General features: G+C 27.9%; 1 protein-coding gene across 1 annotated transcript; it reads left to right on the forward strand.

Annotated features, from left to right (window-relative positions):
* The first annotated feature begins 18,297 nt into the window (after window positions 1–18,297).
* On the forward strand, window positions 18,298–20,198 carry LOC111275403 (berberine bridge enzyme-like 17). Its single transcript, XM_022860776.2, has one exon. The coding sequence runs from the start codon at window positions 18,363–18,365 to the stop codon at window positions 19,977–19,979; it is 1,617 nt and encodes a 538-aa protein (XP_022716511.2). The 5' UTR covers window positions 18,298–18,362; the 3' UTR covers window positions 19,980–20,198.
* The last annotated feature ends 619 nt before the right edge of the window (window positions 20,199–20,817 follow it).

Raw genomic sequence — 20,817 nt, forward strand, 5'->3', positions numbered from 1 at the left:
CGAAATGAAGAGGAATTGTTGAAACCTTTGGGGTAATGGAAGAAGTTATTATTAATGAACCATTGTACCTACATGGGTTCGCACATCCTTATGCTTAGAATTTCAATACTACACAAGCACCACTAGCAAACCACCAACCTTACACTAATGCTAGACCTTTATCAATTTTCCATCATAATACCTAACCTAGATGACCCCAAAGAACGGAAGAAGCTGAAAAGGCTAACAAAGCTGACTGAGAACATCGAGATTAAAGATAAGTATAATTTACTGGAAGAAAGACTTAAGGTAATAGCAAAAAGTAATGTTTTCAAGAATATTGATACTAAAGAGCTTAGCCTAGTTCTTAACCTAATTATTCCTATAAAGTTTAAGGTTCCTAACTTCAAAAAGTATGATGAAAAAAATGCCTTATTACACATATTAAGATGTTCTGCAGGAAAATGACCAGCCATACCCATAATGATAAACTCATGATACATTATTTCTTAAATAGTCTAATCAAATCTTCAATAAAAAGGTATGTGCAATTGGATCGAGGCAAAATTCACTCTTGGAAAGATCTTGCCCATACTTTTATTGCACAATACAAATATTTAGTGGATATGATGCCAAATAGATTATCTCTTCAGAATATGAAAAAAGTCTAATGAGAATTTCAATGAGTATGCCTATAGACGTAGGGATCTTATAGCCTAAATATAACTATCGTTGACAGAAAAAGAAATAACTATCTTGTTTATCAATACCCTTTAAACCCTATACTTTGATAAGCTTATTGGTCACGTCATGAAAACTTTGCTGATGTAATGCTTATTGGAGAGATAATAGAAAATGCTATCAGGAATGGTAAGCTGAAGGGATGAGAGATTACTAATACAAAGAAAAATGATAAAAATACAGCTTAGGTTGTAAGCCACGAAGGGTAACAATTTGGAAACTTCATTTTGCCCTATCTTTTACCCAATTTATCAAGCTTATTATCCCTATCAACTAGCCCCAATAGCAATTTTTGAGCTAATGTCTATTCTTCAAATACTTACTTATATGCCTAGCCCAACCACAACATCTACTTTAAGCCAATTGCAATGCTTGGTTGAAAGACAAATGATCCAAAGGTCTCAAAAAAAAAGTTAAAAAGAAATCAAATTCAATAAATTCTCATAACTTACACTAAACGATTACCCAGTTGATCTAAAAAATCCTTTTAAAACTTATGAAACTAAAACCTCTTAAGCCTCTTTACCCAATATGGTATGACACCCATGCGTGATGCAATTACCATAGCAGTAATTAAAGACATTCAATAAAATACTGCACTATACAAAGCTAGAGATCTTATCAAAGCTGGATTGTTAGACTTTGGGGATAAAGAAAGAGTCAAATGAAGAATCTATGTGAATTAACGAGGTTCTATAAGGTCCAACACTCATGGCTATCTAGGAATTTGAAAAAATGATTGGCTTTTAGGTTAAAAAGGGGTGACATGTAGTTTGGGAGTAATTGTCATCTTAGTTTAAGAATGTGAACTCTAATTTGGTTTGGATACTTTCAATGGATAAACTTTTGCATGCCATACTACTTTATAGATTTGTGATCTAAAATTTTCCCATTCACTTAAGTATGAACTTTTAATTTCTAGAATTTTTCCATAGAAAAATAAAAAGGTTTCAATTGAAAAATATAGCCTTACATAATTAGTTTCCAAAGTCATAAAAAAAGAAGTGCCTTGAAAAATTTTTTTTTAAAAAAAAAAAAAGAGAAAAAAAAAGTTCTCTTTTGTAATAAAAGATGAAAAAGTTTCAAAGGAGTTGACGATCTCTATTAAAAATAAACTCACTAAATGCTTTTATATAATTTTCAAATCACTCAAATGATTACACTCGTCAACCATAATGTCTTGAAAGACATGAACTGAAATTCACAAACCTTGCCTTTGCTTGATAATACTGTGATATAAAAATCATGATGATATTTTTCTAGACAATAAACAATGAGACAACCAATTTTAAAAACAAAAACAAAAACAAAAAATTTAGGATTTCTAGAAGATCAGGCAAAACGATATTTTTTTAAAAAAATTTAGATGTGATAATTTGATATGACAAAGCTATGTCGTGCTTTTATAAAATTCCAAAAATTTAAGCCATCCAAACCTCTTTAAATGACTTTAAACATGTTAACCTTTCAATTCTCTACCCTAAAATTATCCTTGACCAATGTCTTGGAGCACATTGATAAAAAAAATAGACTTGATTACCCTTAAGATAATTTGATTTATAATCAACTTATTCATTTTTATGAAGTGACATGAACCATTTTGACACCTTAAATGAGTTCATTCCACATGACTCTTCATTAAAGGTGATTTATTAAAACGAGGCATTTTTTTCAAATAATGGTAAGGGGCATGCAAAGAAGAGCAAAAAAAAAGAAAGAGAAAAAAAAAGAGAAAGAAAATGAAAATTTTGATTGTGATATCATGCATTTGAGACATTCAAATGAATGCAAAAAAAAAAAATCTCAATAAATTTATAAAGAAACTAGGAATACAAAAAAAAATAAAAAATAAAAAGAGAGTCAAGAAAACCAAAAAAAAAAAAAAACAATTTGAGAAAAAAACTATCTTTAAATTCACTTTTCCTAAAGGAAATTGCTCTTCAATTTAGATGCTTATGCTTGGAATGATAAATGGCTATCTTTCATTATCCTTTCACAAACATGAAAATTATCCCTTGTTACCTCTTAGAGCTTGATAAAATTCTTTTAAAATAAACCCTAACTAAGTATTATCCTCTACACTAGAGGCAAAAATAATGTATTTAGGGATTAAGTATGGCAAAGTCTAAGAAAATGACCTTATATGCTGAAGGCAAATGCTCGATAAAAATTTTTTAAAGTTTTGAATCCACTCTAAGGAAGAGAAACAAAAAAGGTGAAAGAAGGAGAATAAGAAAAGAGAAAAAAAAATGAAAAGAAGAAGAAAATGAGAAATTGAAAAAAAATAAAAAATAAAAAAAATGAAAAAAAGGGAAAAATAAAATTAAAGAATAAATGACAAGGGGAAAGAAAAAGAAATGAATGATTGAGGGATAAGCATGGAAAAATGAAAGGACAAATGTTCCAAAATGAATTCTTCAAAAAATGATCCATGGTTTAAATCATCTTTAAACATTTATTTTGGGTCAATCTATCATTTTCTTTTAGAACACGAAGCTTTGGCCTATGTTACATCCCAATAAAAGTTCATATTGGATCAAACACATTTTTTTTATCTCTCTTTATTACCTAATTACCCATTTGAATCGTTATCTCATTTTAGATAAGTTTGAACTATTGACTGCATGGTGTAATAATCAAGAAAAAAAAAAAGAAAAGAAGAAAAAATTAATGTGGCTTTAAGGAGAAAATTGTATAACAAAGCAATCTAAAGTAAATATTAGAAGCTTGAAGGCCACTCTTAATACTAAGAGAAATAGATGTTAACCGAAGGTAGCCTAGGCCTAATCGAAAGATCAGAAGATATCAAGGTCCCAAAAGTTTAAAATGCATAAAATTGGATTGATTTTAAAAATTTGAGCTCTTTTTTCTCATCCTTAAATGACTTTTTAAAATTTTGAGCACATCACAATTAACTTTGACATCTATAAAAAATGCCGAGTTTGAATATTAAAGAAAATGTTAAACTTATTTAATTTCAAAGGATTTATGTTTTTTTTAGAAAAATCTATATTTCATTTGTGAGCCTACATTAAAAAGTATACACCTCTTTTATTCTTTTCAAGGGGTGAAGCCTTTTTAAATAAACTAAAACTTTCACGTGCTGAACCATTCAACCCATTTGAAAAAGAAAATCATCACCTCTTTAAATTTTAATAGGGAATGCCAATTTCTAGGAGACTTTTGAAGTCATATTTGTTTGCATATTACATTAACTTTGACTAAGAAATTTAATTATGAAAAGAAATTTTGTTGATCATTTAGAAAAATTTTTAATAACAGTACTTTTTGTATAAAATAAGGAAATCATGTTTGTTACAAAAAAAATAATTTCTTTAAACCAGTTCAGAAAAAAAATATTTTTCATTGAAGAATTAATGTGTCTTTAGGAATGGTGGTGTATCTTCTTGTTTCATAATCAAGTCATAAACACATGTTGCATGTTGTATGTTGCATGATCTATGTTAAAACTAAAAATAAAACAGAAAGCATGTTAAGAATGAAAGAAAAATAAAAAGAGCCTGGAAGAAATTGATAAAAAGGTAAGGTGAAATAAGTGAAGGAATTGAAGAATGGTAAGTTGAGACTTTTTTGGGAAAAAGTTACAACATGAAATAAATAGAATTGAGAAAGATTTGTTTTGAAAAAAGGAGAATTTTTTTTAGGCACATACATCATGAACTTTTTACATTTGCATGGGTGCTGACATTTTCAAAATGAAATGTTGTAGTTGTAGGAAGCATTTACATTATTGTAAAAAAATGAATTTGTAAATTTGCATTTATACATTAGAGACATTTGTACCATGTATGAATATTGGCATCTATATTTGTAAGGGGCATTTGCCTTATGAAAAGGAAAATCTTTTAGAAAGAAGACGAAAAATGATTTAACGAGGAAAGATGAGTAAATGAATGATTCGAAATTGAAAGGAAAAGAATTCTGCAAACAAAAAGGGATTTTTAAACATTTGCATCCATGGTAATGAATTTTGCATTTAAAATTACAAGGAGCATTTGCATTTACAATCACAAGGAGCATTTGCATTATTGAAAGACATTTTCATCATTAGTAAGGATATTTGTGTTTATATCTTTACAAGGGGCATTGCGTCATAGAAATAATGGTTGCATGTTTGTGGCAATTGCAATTACATAAGAACATTGGCATTAGCACCTTTAAGCATAACTACATTTGTTAGTTTTCATAACCTTGAGAAAAGAGAGAGAAAATTCAAGCATTTTTAAGTGTGAAAAAAAAAAGATTTGAAAAGAATAGAGATGGGTAGAATGAAAAAAATGAGGTTTTTAGTGATGATATCTAAATTTTATTTTCTCAGTGTTGATATCCGAGTCTTTCTCAAAAGCACTCAAAGATAATATTCGAGTATTAAAGTTTGAATTTCAATTTTTCTATGGGAGATTTCATTAAAACTTAGTCAGTGGTGATATCCAAGTACCCAAGTTTGAATATGCATTCCCTCGGTGGTGAAGTCTGAATTTCAAACTTTCTATGGGAGATTTCATTAAAACTTAGTCAGTGGTGTGGGAGATTTCGTTAAAACTTAGTCAGTGGTGATATCCAAGTATCTAAGTTTGAATATGCATTCCCTCGGTGGTGAAGTCTGAATTTCAATTTTTCTATGGGAGATTTCATTAAAACTTAGTCAGTGGTGATATCCAAGTATCCAAGTTTGAATATGCATTCCCTCGGTGGTGATATCCAAAGTCATTTGTATTTACTTGGTAGTGATATTCGAGTATCCAAGTTTGAATATACATTCACTCAGTGATGATGTCCGAGTTCTTTTTAGTGGTGATATCTGAGTTCTTTTTGGAGATGATTTTTGAAGTTATATGTATTTACTTGATGGTGATATTTGAGTTCTCTTCAATGGTGATATCCAAAATTATTTGCATTCACTCAGTAGTGATATCTAAGTTGTCTTTGATGGTGATAGTCAAAGTCATTTGTATTCACTTAGTGATGATATCCGAGATCTATTTGGTGGTAATATTCGAAATCAATTACATTTACTCGATGGTGATATATCTATGTATCCAAATTTGTATTTGCATAATTGAAGGGTCATCTAGATGAAAAAAGCATTAGCATATGCATTTTAAAAAAAGTCACTTGCATTTGCATCAAGCATTTGTATTATGAAAAAGTTATCTCATTGCATGAATTCTTACATTTGCATAAAGATATCTGCATTCGTATAACTTACTGAAAATAGACATTTATGTTATGATTGTGTTTGTTAGCTTTATGAATATTTAAAAAAAAAAGGGATAAAACAAAAATATTTTAAGTAGTAAAAAAAAAAGAAAAGAAAAAAGTGAGAAGAAAAAAAAAAGTAAGTCTTTGAGAAAAAAGTTTGAAAAAAAACAAGAGAAGAAAATGTCTATTAAAGAAAAAAAAATCTAAAATTAAAGGAATCTTACAGTTCAAGAGACAAGAAAAAAAGAGTTTACAAAAAAAAATGAAAGGAAAGAGTTTAAAGAAAGTGAGAAAAGAAAAGAAGAGAAGAAAATAAATAAAAAAAAGGGAAAAGAAAAAAGACAAAGAAGTATAGCATGGGAAAAAAAAAAAATAAGAAAGAGAAAATAGTTTGTTCTGCCAAAAAGGAGGGGTTGGTGAAGAAATGAATGAAAAGATGGGATATGATAACAATTAAAGTCTCATTTTAAAAAAAAGTAAAAGTCAAAAAATTTTGAAAAAATTATACTTAAGCTCAGATTAGCCGGCACCAAAAAAACTTAAAACCCAGTTTAACTGGCACCAATGAGATTTAAGCTCAATCTAGTTAGCACCATGATTAGATTATTAAACCTAGTGAAATTGGCACATATTATGGTTAGTCTCTCTTCGATGGTGATATCTGAAGTCATTTACATTTATTCAATAGTGATATCTAAGTAGCCATGTATGAGTTTGCATTCATTTGGTGGTGATATCCAAATATCTGTATCTGTATTTGCATTTACTTGGTGGTGATATCTGAGTATCCATTTTGAATTTTCATCCTTTTTCGATGGTGATATCTGGTTCCATTTGGTGTTGATATCCGAAAATATTTGCATTCACTTGGTGATGATATTCGAGACCTCTTCAGTGATGACAAATGAAATTATCTTAATTTTTTTATGGTAATATTCAAGTTTTCATCTATATTTCTTTTCGAAGTTGTCAAGCTTTTACGTCGAAACTTTTCAAGATAAGATTTTTAAGGTTGTCGAGTCTTTATGCTAAAGTTGTTCAAGATAAGATTTTTAAAGTTGTTAATTCTTTACTTAAAAAAGCTCTTAAATTTACTTTCAAAAGTTGTGGAGCTTTTATTTAAAAGAGCTTTTAAATTTATTTTCAAAAGTTGTAAAGTCTTGGCTTAAAGGAATTTTTACAATTACTTTTAAAAGTTGTGGAGCTTTTACTTAATGGAGCTTTTAAATTTATTTTCAAATATTATGAAACCTTTGCTTAAAAGAACTTGTAAATTTATTTTCAAAAATTGTCAAGTCTTTGCTTAAAAGAGTTTTTAAATATGTTTTTAAAAGTTGTTAAAGCTTTACTTAAAAGAATTTGTAACTTTATTTTTAAAAGTTATGGAGTCTATGTTAAGAGAAGTTTTTAAAAAAGGATTAAAAACATTCCAAAAAAATTTTAAAAGAAAAGACAAAAAAAACTCAAAAATCATGAAAATCTAAAAAAAATGAAAAAAGTGAAAAGAACAAAACAAAACAAAAAACAAAAAAAAAAACTTTTCAAAAACCTTCTATCATTAATCCAAACAAAACTGTTATCTATATCTTTGCCTTATTTTTAATTTTTAGTAATGTTTAAAGAAGGATAGTTATAGACATCTAATTTTATCCTAGTCAATTTGAGTTTGTTTGATTTTTATGTTAGATCTAAATGTTTCGATTCAAGTTAAATTACGTGTTTTAATAAAATTGAACCTACTTAGAGTTATTTTAGATTAATCATTATTGAATGGTTAAGGTCCAATTTAGTTTAACTTTGGGTCAAAATTAAATCATTTGGGCTTAAAAGTTCAATAGGAATCCAAATCATAATTTCAAGTCCAACTCTAATTGGGCCCAAATTAAAATTTAAAACCCAATTTCATTTATTTATTTATTAAATTAATTAAAAATTAAAAAATACAAAAAAATATTAAAAAAGCAAATGTAAGAAAACAACAAAAGCAAAACAAAAAAAAAAAATGGTAGCCACTATACCAAGGAAGCAAGTTGCCTAATTTTGGTTATAATAATCCTTCACCACCTTATACCACCATGTAATTTTATCCATTATAAAAATTTAAGGATAAAAGAACTAAATGAGGCATTCGGCGAAGGGGAGGCCATAAAAAAACACAAAATAAGAAAAATCCTAGAGCCCTCAACTGAGCTTTCCACTACCTAACACCTTAAAAAAAAAAATTTTACCTTCATCACCACCAGAAAACTAAGTCCCAATCATTTTCTATAGTCAACATCATCACCCTAAACCCTTTAACCCACCATACCATTATTATTTTGCCCTAATAATCCCGAATAAAACTGAGCAAAAAAAAACAAAGAGTATCATTCAACTGAAACAAAGAAACCATTTTTTCACTTATTATCTTTTAACCATTTGGGTAAACTTAACAACATAAAAAATCTCTTCACACAAAATTATCCAACCACCCAACTTATTCATAGTTAAGAACTTCTTTCTAACAAAAAAGTAAAAAAAAATAAACAAAGCCCATTTTACAGTGCTTTTTTAAAAATAAAAACAATCCATTTAAAAAAAATCACAATCCTTACCAAATTGGTAAGAAACCTAGCAAAAACAAAACTTTAAAAAGAAAAAAAAAAAGGAAAGCTACCAATTTTGGCTAGAAAAATGGAGGGAGGTTGCTAGTTTTAGTTAGAGAAAAAAAGAATAAGAGAAGAAGAAAGGAGGATGAAAAAAAAAAGGTAAGGAAAAGGAGAAAAAGCAAAGAACTAAAAAAAAAAAAAAGACTTTTGGCGTTGGCAAGGGAGAAAGAGAAAACAAAAAAAAAAAAGATAAAAAATAAAACCTTTCCATGAAATAAGAAATAAGAGAAATGAGAGAAAAAAAATAGAGAAAGGGAAAAAAAGATGAAAAGCCAATGATGATATCGTAAAAAAAAAAAATGAAAGGCAGTTTCGATTGAAAAGAGAAAAAAATGAAAAAAAAGAGGAAAAAAATGAAAAAAGGAAGAAAAGATGAAGATAAAAATGGAAAGAAAAAAGTTAAACAAAAAGAAGGTGCTATCGATGTGAAAAAAGTAGGAAAAGAAAAGAAGAAGAGACAAAGGAAGAAAAAAGAGGAAAAAAAAAGAAAGGGAAGGAAAGAAAAGGAAATAGGAAAAGTCAAAAGATAGGAAAATCGAAAAAAAAATGAAGAGAGCTAACAACCTAGTCAACCGATCCATGTTTGACCAACCCACCAAAAACGGCCCGCTTCAATCCTTAATGAGCCTAATAGACTTGGGCTATTTTGACTTTGGTTGGCTTTAAGGTTAAGTTTAAAAAAACGATATTTGGTATATTATCTACCTTTTTTTTAATTTTGTTATGTTATTATGTATATTTATTTTTCTTATATTTTAGATACTCTGGACAATGATTTTATTTTATGGACTATTAAGATTGTTAAAAAAATGGTAATAATTTTAAAAAAAAAATTCATATTTTAAAAATGATTTTTTTAAAATAAAAGGTGATATGATATCTCTTTAAAAAATGATGATCATAGAGACCTTACCTAGATATTGAAGAGAATTCAAATCATGTATTGAAGGATTAATTTTCTCAAATTCTGCTTAGAGATTGAGAAATTAAAGAAAATTATCCTTTACCAAAATAAATAAAAAAATAAATTCATTTCACCCTTGATTTTCTTTTTAAAAAATAGTAATACTAAAAATAATAATAATAATAATAATAATAATAATAATAATATCAAATACATATAAGATAGGTCAAATTGGTTAATTGTTTGTATTTACATTAATTATTTATCTCATGTTACATTATGCCCTTAAATAAAAAATGTGAGTTAACAAGTGATAATCTTGAAAATTAGGTTTTTTTTTTTAATAAATAATAGTTAATGGTCCCAAGTAGAAATAATTGTTGAGACCTTGCATAGATATTGGAGAGCTTTTCAATAATTACTTTTTATAAAGAAAAAATTATGGCAAATTTTAAAAAATATCGTGAGAATTCCAAGTATAGAAATACTTTTCAAAATTTTGCCTAGATATTCAAAAATTAGAAAATGTTTTGATACTAAAAATTTTCATCTTATTTCTAAATAAAAAGTTTTATTCCTAAACAAAAATGAGTGAATTTTAAATATGTATTGATTGATCATTTGCATTTAATTTACATTCGTGTCATACATCTACTTCATGTGATATTTGCTTGCATTCCATTGCTTTCAAAAAATTAACAAGTAGTGGTTTTTCTAAAAGAGTTGTTTAAAAATAAAGATAAAACTAATATTTCTAAGTTAAAATAATTATTAGGACCTTAACTACAGATTGGATGGTTTCTCAATAATTATTCTTTATAAAGAAATATTATATGAAAATTTTTAGAGAATAGTATAAAAATCCCAAGTAAAGAAATATTTTTTGAAATTCTACCTAAATATTAGAAAATTAAAAAATATTTCGATGCTAAAAATTTTCATCTCATTCTTAAATAAAAAGTTTTAAAAAAAGATTTTTTTTGTTTTTTTAAATAAAATGTAAAGCTTGATGGAATCATTTTTTAATATTAGAATTAAGATCATTTTTATCAATAATAAAGGTAACATATGATCAGTTGGTACCAAGTTTTTTGGGCACTTGGGGTGTTGATATTTCACCATGAGTAACAGATTTCCTAACCTAGTTTTATTTTCGTAGACAAAAAATTTTCTTTTTGATAATTTTTAAATTCATTTTGTTGTTTTATTAAAAAAAAAAACTTTTTACGTGACCAATCATACCTTCAAAAAAAGTTGGTAACGATTTTTTTTGTTTTAAAACTTTTCTAAAATTTTCATTTAGCGGTCTTCAAAATCGTTATGATAAAATTATACTTAATTTGATTTGCAATTAATGTAAAACCTCCCTATTTTCTACTGTACCAGAAAAACTTATTATAAATAGGGTATCTTGATTTAGTATAGTATTACTTTGGAGGTTGTTCTTTAAATGCATTAGTTTTAGATCAATGAAAACCAATCATGCTTTGCTCACCAAATCAAAATTTGTTTTAATAATTTATATTTCAAATTATGAGTGTTTTGATTAGTTTCATTTTGTACCATTACCATGAAAGAAAAATGAAGCTATTGACATGCACACTAATTTTACTTTTTTACAGTTTTTGTCTTTATTTGTTTGTTAATGCTTATTGCAAAAGTTTTAACTATTTGATGAGATTTGCTTCAAACATGAAAATTTAATTTAATCATTTAAAAGTGCAATAGTTGTGTATTTTTTTTAAACTTGATTTCTCTCATCAAGTGCAGTGTAAATGGTTTGTTGGTATATATAAATATATATATATATATATATTTTGCTTAAAGGTGAAAATATCACAATTAATATTTTCATGATACCATTGCGAATCCTTTTTCCTTTCTTTCTTTCTTTTTTTTTTTTTTACTTTTGCTAAATTTCTCTTACCAAAATATATAATTATAATATGCTTGACAAATGCTACTTTATTAGGTAAAATAACTTTATCAATTCTAGGTTCTCTAGCTCTACAACCATGCCGATAGAATAGATATTGATAAGTTATACCCATTTATTGTAGCTCTTTTACTTCATTTTTTTTTAATGCTTATGGCTTAGGACATTTCCTATAGGCACAAGATTTGAGTTTTGGATTGAGGTTACAATCCTTTTAACAGAGATAGATAGAGAAATTGTTACTAAAAACATGTTATAATTATCTGTGACTTCATGTTTGAAATTTATACATTCTTTCTTCTATGTTAAGATAGTGAAATATAAATTTCAAAAAAACAAATGAAATATACATATATATATATATATATATTGATATAAATTGAAATTTTTACTATAGTTAACCGTTCGTTTGCATTTTGATTTCACTATCTTTTTTTTTTAGCTATTTTTTCATTTGTTTGCTTTATTTAATTAAAATCATATTTGTTTTTATATATTTAACTTATCAATTCTCTTTATAGATAACCTATTTTATCTAGATTGTTTATTTATTTTTATTTTATTTATTATTTATTTTTATGCCAATCTGAAATTGAATCAAAAATTGATTTTTAATACTGTTAAATTGGACTTCTAATTTTTTTCGGCCTTAAGTTTTAAACTCTTTTGATTTTGGGTTTCATCTTGAGTCCTCGAAACTGCCTTAGGCTTTGGATTTTTGAAATGGGCAAAAATTTCCAACCCAATTAGTTATTTATTTTTGTTGTATTTTTTTTTCTCTTTTATTTTATTTATTTGTTTTTATTCATGAAATTCGAAAATGGAAAAAAATAGAAAATGTAAAAAAATTATAAAATAAAAAAAAATGTTGAAAATGCCATTGGAAAATTTTGAGAAAGAAATCGTAGAATTCAAATCGATATTAACCAAAATCAATTTCAAAAATTGAATCAACATGATAAAGGAAAGAATTTTGTGTATTTGGCATCATCCTTCTTTGACCAGTTTTATTGGTTCTGGATTCCATCCTTGGGTTTTAGGTGGTTTTGTATATTAGAGGATTTTCTTTTCGAAATGCCGTCATATGTATCAGAGCTATGGTTGTGCGCTTCGTGTTATTTCTAGTCATGCCGCTAGCTCTATCCTCCTAAATATTAATAAAATCTATTTGGCTTGGAAAAAAAAAAACCATTAAACAAACATTTAACGTTTTGGTCCTTTATCTTTAGTTGTAGATTAGACCTTCAACTAAAATCAGTGCTTGTCCACATCCTTATCATTGTAGATAATAAGTAGGAAGGTTAATTTTAATTAAATTCGACAAAAATTTTCATTTTTTATTTTATTGAGAATAGAGATTGATATTAAATTTTGAGATGAAGATGAGAATGTATATAATTTTAAATTTTTATCGGATATGAGGATGGATAATATAATATTAGTTTCGTATTTGTATTTTATATATTTATATATTCAATAAATTAATTTTTTATTTAATAATATAAATTTTTTTTTAGATTAATTAGAGTTAATATATTTAGATTTAAAAATATATATTTATAAAAAATACATAAATATGTAAAATAAAATAAAAAAACTTAAAAAATTTTTTATTTTTTATTTTTTAAAGAGTTGCTAGGACGGAAATTTTCTATACATATTAAATATTTACAATGATAGAAATGAAAATAAATTTATAATACTAATTGAATATAGATACAGAGACATATGTAATATAAAAAATCAAAAATAAAAAATATTTTATCCATATCATATCTTATATATCAACATCTCTAATAACAAGGATGAAATAGTCTTTAATCATTCGAGAAAATGAGATACTTAATTTCAATATTCATTGCATCAATATATATTTGTTTTTCTTTTCAAAAAGTCAATATTATAAAAGAAGAAAAAAGGAAGGTGAGGATTTTTTTTTTAATTAATTATAAGAACTTGATATATCATTTGGAATATCCAATGTTCAGATTGTCGAGTTGGATAGGTGGTGAGATTTATGTGATTTAACAACCTCATATATTTTTCTTTATGTGATCCAAGAGTAACCAATTGGATTTTTTTTTACGTTGTTGTTGTGTGCGAACAAGAAAAGAAGCGAGTACATCTAAAAGCATCATCTTATGTAGGGTTGTAATTTTCAAAGTCAACTGAATTTAATCAAGCCAACTTGATCTGGGAGGTTGAATAAAAACTCAACCATAAAAAGTCAACCAAACGAAAGTATATATTATTATAATAGATTGCCGCATTCTTTTGGAATTGTTTTTAATTAAAAAAAAAAGGAAAACATTATCAGGACAGCTTTCATGAGTCATGGCCGCCTGATTTATATCCCTTGTCAGGATTGAGTGGATATGAGATCTCGTGTAGATAACTTATTTTGTTAAAAAACCTTTTTTGAGATTAAAATAAGATTTGATCATAAATTAAATCTTAATATAAAAATTTTGAAATTTGGGTTAACGGTAAAAGCTCAAAAATTTTATTTTTGATTGTAGTTTTTTATTTTAATGTTACTTTTGATTTTAATGTTGATTTTAATTTCAATTTTAGTTTTAATTTTAATTTTAATTTTAATTTTGATTTTGAATTTAATTTTATTTAGTGGTCAAAGTAAAAAAAAAAGGTTAAAATTAAAAAATTAAAAAAATGTGAGACTTTGCAAAAAAAAAAAATCTTGGATTAATTCAATCTAAGATTGAACATCATACTTGAAATTTATTGATTAATTGGTTACAGAAAACTTGATCCTATGCAAAAAAAGAAATATCAAAAAAAAATCAAATCTCAAAATTTTTTTCCTAAGTTCGATAAAATTAAAGCTTTTCAAATCAAAAGGGATTAAATCCCTATAAAAAAAATCTACTAGTAAATATAGCAAGTAACAAGTAATAATTAAACAAGCAATAAAATTTTGGGCTTTTGACTTTGAGTTCTGGATTAATTTTTTGGTGGTTTTTTAGAATCATTTTGAGTTTAGGTTTTTTGAGATTTGTTTGGAATCTAGTTTTTGTTCTAAGTTTTGATTGATTTTGAATTCTATTTTTTTTTTAGGAATTTTGGATTTATTCAAATTTTTGAAATTGTTCTTGAATTAGGATTGATCTTGGATTTTGGTTCTTTTCTTGGTTTGTGTTTTGGCTTTTTGGATTTTATTGGAATTTTGGTTGAATTTATGAATTTCTAGAGATTTTTTTTTTTTGGGTTTGGGTTTAAGAATTTCTGGGTTTAAGATTGAATTTTTCGATGAAATTTAATTTTTTCAGTGATTTTCACGATAGCTAGGGGTTTGATGGTGGTTAAAATTTGAAAATTTGGGTTTGTTTGAATTCGTGATTGGTGGACTTTCTCGACATTGGAATTTAGGTATCTAGCTAGTTATTTGAGTTTTTTGGTGGGTGATTGAGAGAGAAATCAAAGAAAATCTAACCTAGAAAGAGAAAGATGAGAAGGTTGATCTGAAGAAAAAATTAGTTTTTGGCTTTTATACAGAGTTTGAAACGATGTCGCTTTTGCCAAGCTATAGCCCACCTGTAGACCTGAATGGATTCCCATGTAAACTTACTTCAACCCAACTCGATCGCAAGTTCTTATTTTTCATTTTTCATTTTCCATTTTCCATTTTGCATTTTTTTTTCTTTTTGATTTTATTTCTATCTTTCTATTTTTTAATTTATTTTTGGATTTTATTTCCTAATCTTTATTTTTATTTTGTTTTTATTTTTCTTATATTTTTTTATATTTTATGAGGAAAAGAAAAGAAAAAAAAACTTGATATGAATTTTGGCATGAATTATTATTTAATATTAGTTGCATGATTTTGCATGGATAATTATAATAGACATATTGCATGATGTTTACTTGTCTGAGTTTTAATATATTTGTATGATTTTTTTATATATTTGCATTATATTGTATGATTAATTATTTATTTGCATATTATTATGATATTTTACATTATTGCATGATGTTGCACGATAATTTTTATATGATATTATTGCATAATATTTTTATTGCATGATATTATATATTTTGCATGATCGTTTGATTTTTTTTAGGCACAATATTTATGATATTTATTATGATACTTGCATGATTTAATTTTGATAGATTTTTGTATGACAATATTGTGTAAATAAATAAATAAAAAGATTAGAATTGATTTATTTGCACGATAAAAAATCATCTTTAATTAAGGTTTAGGTAAGATAACATATAATTAATGGGGTACTAAATTTTTAGCTTAATAGGGTGCTAAAGTCTTTATTACATGTAATTGACTTCTGAATCTTAGTTTTGTTGATGTAAACTAGAATTCATTCTTTTTATGGATCTTTAGTTTAAACTTAAGATAACCTTAAAAAGAATAGACTCATATAGGTAGCTAATCATACTTAGATAAAAAAAGATTGATGGCGACTTCATGATTTTTGTATTTAATGGATAGGTTTCAGACTTAAATGTTATGACAGTTTGATGAGTCTATTAGGGACATTAGAAAGTCAAACCATTGTTAGTTATGTGCTATCTTAAACCTTACTTTGATGGTTTTATTAGGTAATTATTTAATTTTTCATGTATACTAACCTATTTATTTATTTTGTAGCTTATAATTTTTTATATGTATTAATTTATTTCCTAATCTTGTAGGTTTTGACTTTTCATATGTACTAATTTATTTGATTATTTGGGTTGGCATGTCCTTTTACATATATACACATGCATTCATGCAGAAGCTTTAGATCTAAGTTTTATCATTTTTTATGAGAGAGCAAGTATCTACACTCTTATGAGATGATAACCTCCATGTGAGCTAGTGAAAATTCTTACTCAAATTGAATCATTTCTATTTGAGCTTATGATAATAGGTGAGGATTTGGATACATTACTAATCTATAATAGATAATGATGTTAGAACAATTTGAGAACTTTTAGATTTTCAAACCTTTGAACCCAACATGTAAATGAACCTAAGGATCCAAACCTAAGTTAAAACCTTACCCTTGCATTTGTTAGAAAACCCTAAATAAGACACATAAAGGGACATTTATTGCTATTTTGCTTATAAATTTTTATTGTTACTTGTATATATTATATGCATACTAACCATTTTTCTTTTACTGTATATACATGCATCATTAAACTTATCATTAGGAATGATTGCCACAAACTAATTTAACAAAAAAAAAACTTAATTGTATCCATGAGAAGCCTAACAAAGTTCTTTATGTGCCCAAAAAGGAAGTTTGAAGAGTTGAAACTTGCATACAAAAGGCTTGAAAGGGAAGTTTAAGCACTCAAACAAGAAAATGACAAATGGAAGAATTTGTTCGCTGACATCAACATAACACAATAATCTACCATTCATAAGTTGGCCCAACTTCTAAAAAAAAAAAAATGGATAGTTGCAAGCACAGATGTAAGCAAATGAAGAAGCATTCTTTGATGCATAAAAATACATCAAAATGCTGAATGAGATTGTTATTGAAATTGAAACACAAATGGGGGTTCTGAATAAAGAATATGAGTAGTCAAAGGAGCCATATATGAAAAAACATGATCAATTGGAATACCTGTTTGACCGAATCACTGTAGCTACCTATGAAGCCAAAAATATAGTAGAAGAGATCGATGAGTGAAAAGTAAAGGTGCCAACACCTAGAACATATGGCCAAGGATTGCTAGATTTTTTCAATAAAATGCAAAGCCAATATCAATGAATTAGAAATTTATTTTTACAATAAATTCTAAACTTTTCATGGATTTAATATTGGATTTGGTTAGAAATAACCTTTAATTTAATAAAGATTTTTCTTATTAACAATTGTTATGTGATCAATCCTCCTTATTGCATTTCTTAGTTCTCATAAATAATTCATCTAAAGATAGGATGATTTTATAAACATCTCTCTAAATATTTACCCTATGTGATAAATCAAGGTTCAAGAATAGCTCAATTTTCAAATAATTTGAACATCTACAACACTAGATATCAAGCTATGACCCACGTGTAAACTCGAAAGGATTCACATGTAAACCTACTTCGATTCGACGCGATTACGGGTTTTTATTTTTCATTTTCATTTTCTTTTTTCTTTTTGGTTTTATTTCTATATTGTTTTTTTTTTATTTTTTTGACTTTATCTTTTAGTCTTTATTTTTATTCTCTTTTTTAAAAATTTTCTTATATTTTCTTCTATATTTTATGGGGAAAAGAAAAAAAAAACTTGAAATAAATTTTGGCATGAATTATTATATAATATTAGTTGCATGATTTTGTATGATTTTGCATGGATAATTATAATAGATATGTTACATGATATTTACTTGTACGATTTTTAATATTTACATGATTATTTATATATTTGTATTATATTGTATGATTAATTATTTATTTGCATGAATTTACATGATTATCTAATATTCATTAGCATGATTATTTATATATTTACATGATATTTTATATTATTGCATGATAATATTTGACAAATTAATAAGGAAGAATTAAATATATTCAATGAAACCAATTAAGTAACATATAAATCAACGTGTCATATAAAGTTAAAAGTTTTAATTTAATCTGGAATGAAATAGAAACATGGTAATAATTGATATAATTATTGATTGGCTATATATATACGGGTCAAACAAAGAATTCAATAATTTGCCAAAAGTCCAATAAATTTATTCAATTTCAATTTTGAACGTATGTATTAAAAACACAATTGAATTCTGTTTGGAAATTTTCTAGGGGCATGTGCTTTCTTAAGCTTTCAGACTTGTGCTGGAGTTGATCCAAAAGACCCTCTAAGCCTCCACTCTCTCTATATATGGCCCATCGATCCAACAGGACAAGTGCACAAACCAATTACAATACACCTCAAGATTGATTCTTTGAGAGAAAAAAAAAATGAAAGCTTCAAGCTCTACACTAACCATCGTCTTTTCAATATTATTCCTTTTTTTATTAAACATTTCATTGGTAACATCAGATTCAGCTCTTGATAATTTTCTCCAATGTCTTCCCAAACATTCCAACCCTTCTAATCCCATCACTGATGCCGTATACACTCCCAACAATTCCTCGTTTCAATCTATTTACGAGTTACGTGCAAATAACCTTAGAATCTTATCTTCTGCGACCTCAAAACCAGTGGCCATTATAACAGCCCTACATGAATCCCATGCTCAAGCCACTGTCATTTGCGCCAGGAGCCATGGCCTCCAAGTAAGAATTCGAAGTGGCGGTCACGATTATGAGGGCCTGTCATACACATCCGACATCCCATTTGTCATTCTTGATATGTTTAATCTTCGGTCTATACAGATTGATATGGCAAGCGAGACTGCGTGGGTTCAGGCAGGGGCGACAACTGGCGAACTCTATTATCGGATTGCAGAGAAAAGTAAAGTCCATGGCTTCCCTTCTGGAGTTTGTACTACTCTTGGCATTGGTGGACACTTCAGTGGAGGTGGCTACGGACCCTTAATGAGAAAATATGGCCTTTCTATCGATAATGTCATTGACGCACAATTGATTGATGCCAATGGTAAAATCCTTAACCGAAAGTCAATGGGAGAAGATGTGTTTTGGGCAATCCGAGGAGGTGGAGGAACTAGTTTCGGAATCATCCTTTCCTGGAAGATCAAGCTGGTTCGTGTTCCTGCTAAGGTGACTGTTTTCAACGTGCAAAGGACTTTGGACCAAGGCGCAACAGATCTTGCTTTTCGTTGGCAACAAATTGCCCCTAATCTGCCTAAAGATCTCTTTCTCAGGCTTCAGCCTGAGCCTATAACCGGAACTGGCAATGGCAACAAAACCATCCGAGTTTCATTCATCGGCCATTTTCTTGGACAAACTGGTAGACTTGTCCAACTGATGAACGCAAACTTCCCTGAACTGGGTTTGCAGCGAAGTGATTGCATAGAAATGAGTTGGGTTGAATCCACCCTTTTCTGGGCTGGCTTCCCCAACGGAACGTCTATTGACATCTTGCTCAATAGAGTGCAAGAGGACAGAGTCTTCTTCAAGACAAAATCTGATTACTACAAAAAAGTGATTCCAAAGGAAGGCTTGGAGACCTTATGGGAAGTGTTGCTGGACATAGAGGATATTTTCATCCAACTAAATCCATACGGAGGAAGAATGGAAGAGATTTCAGAGTCCGAAACAGCGTTTGCACATAGAGCTGGAAACCTTTTCAAAGTACAATATACGGTGCTATGGTCAGAGGCTGATGGAGGCATCGGAGCTGCAGAGAGGTATGTTGAAATGTCAAGAAGATTGTACAGTGTAATGGCTCCATATGCCTCAAGCAACCCAAGGGAGGCGTTCCTCAACTACAGAGATCTTGACATTGGCAGCAATGAAAGCAACAACACAGATTTTGCAGTTGCAAAGGTTTACGGTGCCAAGTATTTCAAGAACAATTTCCTGAGACTGGCACGTGTGAAAGCTACGGTAGACCCTGATAATTTCTTCAAAAATGAACAAAGCATTCCGCCATTGCCAATGCCATCTCATTGAGGTGGCTCCCAACCGTTATTTTCTACCACCTGTGAAGCTGCTTCCAAATTTCTTGGGAACTTAATTTCTCTAGTTAGGCAAAGACACGACTTCTTGCCAGTTAATATTGTTGCTTGAGATTAAACACATCTTGTTATGCCTAATAATATTGTATGTAATAAAGAACAACTTTGTTTTATAAAATAAAATTGTGGTGAAGGGTCATCTAATTATCTAAAACTAACGTTAAAGGCTTTGGTCCAAAATAGGAAAAGAAAAATGGCGGCTAGTCTAGTCAAGGATGCCAATTCAGAGTTTATGCTATTTCTTGCTTGAACTAATTTCCCTTCAAGAAACGATAACCACAACATAATTATCCAATTTCAAACTCAAATTTTCATCAATGAATTTCGCTCGGAGAAATGTCTAAACTCCAAATTTCCTATGGATTGAAAACGTGTACGGTCAACATTAATATTCCAGAAGGATATAATTTTTTGTTTGACAATTAGCTAACAAAGCCCAAGATTAAATGGCCAATTTGTTTTGTTTTCAGTGATAAGGTAAACAATATAACGTTTGGGTTTGCAATATTAATTGCAAGTATAATTCAACCGTCCAATTAGCAAATTGGTGCAACTTTGCTTGGGCTCACTATAGCCAGCTAGTTCGGTTTTGCTGATGTATAAATCGTTAGTTTGACCTACAACAAAGGCTGCTTAAATTTGTAGGCCAAGTGAGAGGAGCAACTCATAATTGTGATTAGAGATGTCCATTTAATCTTAACAATACTATTGATAATAAGATTGGACTTGGGTATTGAATTATTTGGGTCAATGAATGAAATTTCTCGGTTTTG

Source organism: Durio zibethinus, chromosome 26 (genome assembly GCF_047325235.1).
Source record: "Durio zibethinus cultivar Kanyao isolate XHJ-2024 chromosome 26, ASM4732523v1, whole genome shotgun sequence".
In the NCBI taxonomy this organism is placed as follows: domain Eukaryota; kingdom Viridiplantae; phylum Streptophyta; class Magnoliopsida; order Malvales; family Malvaceae; genus Durio; species Durio zibethinus.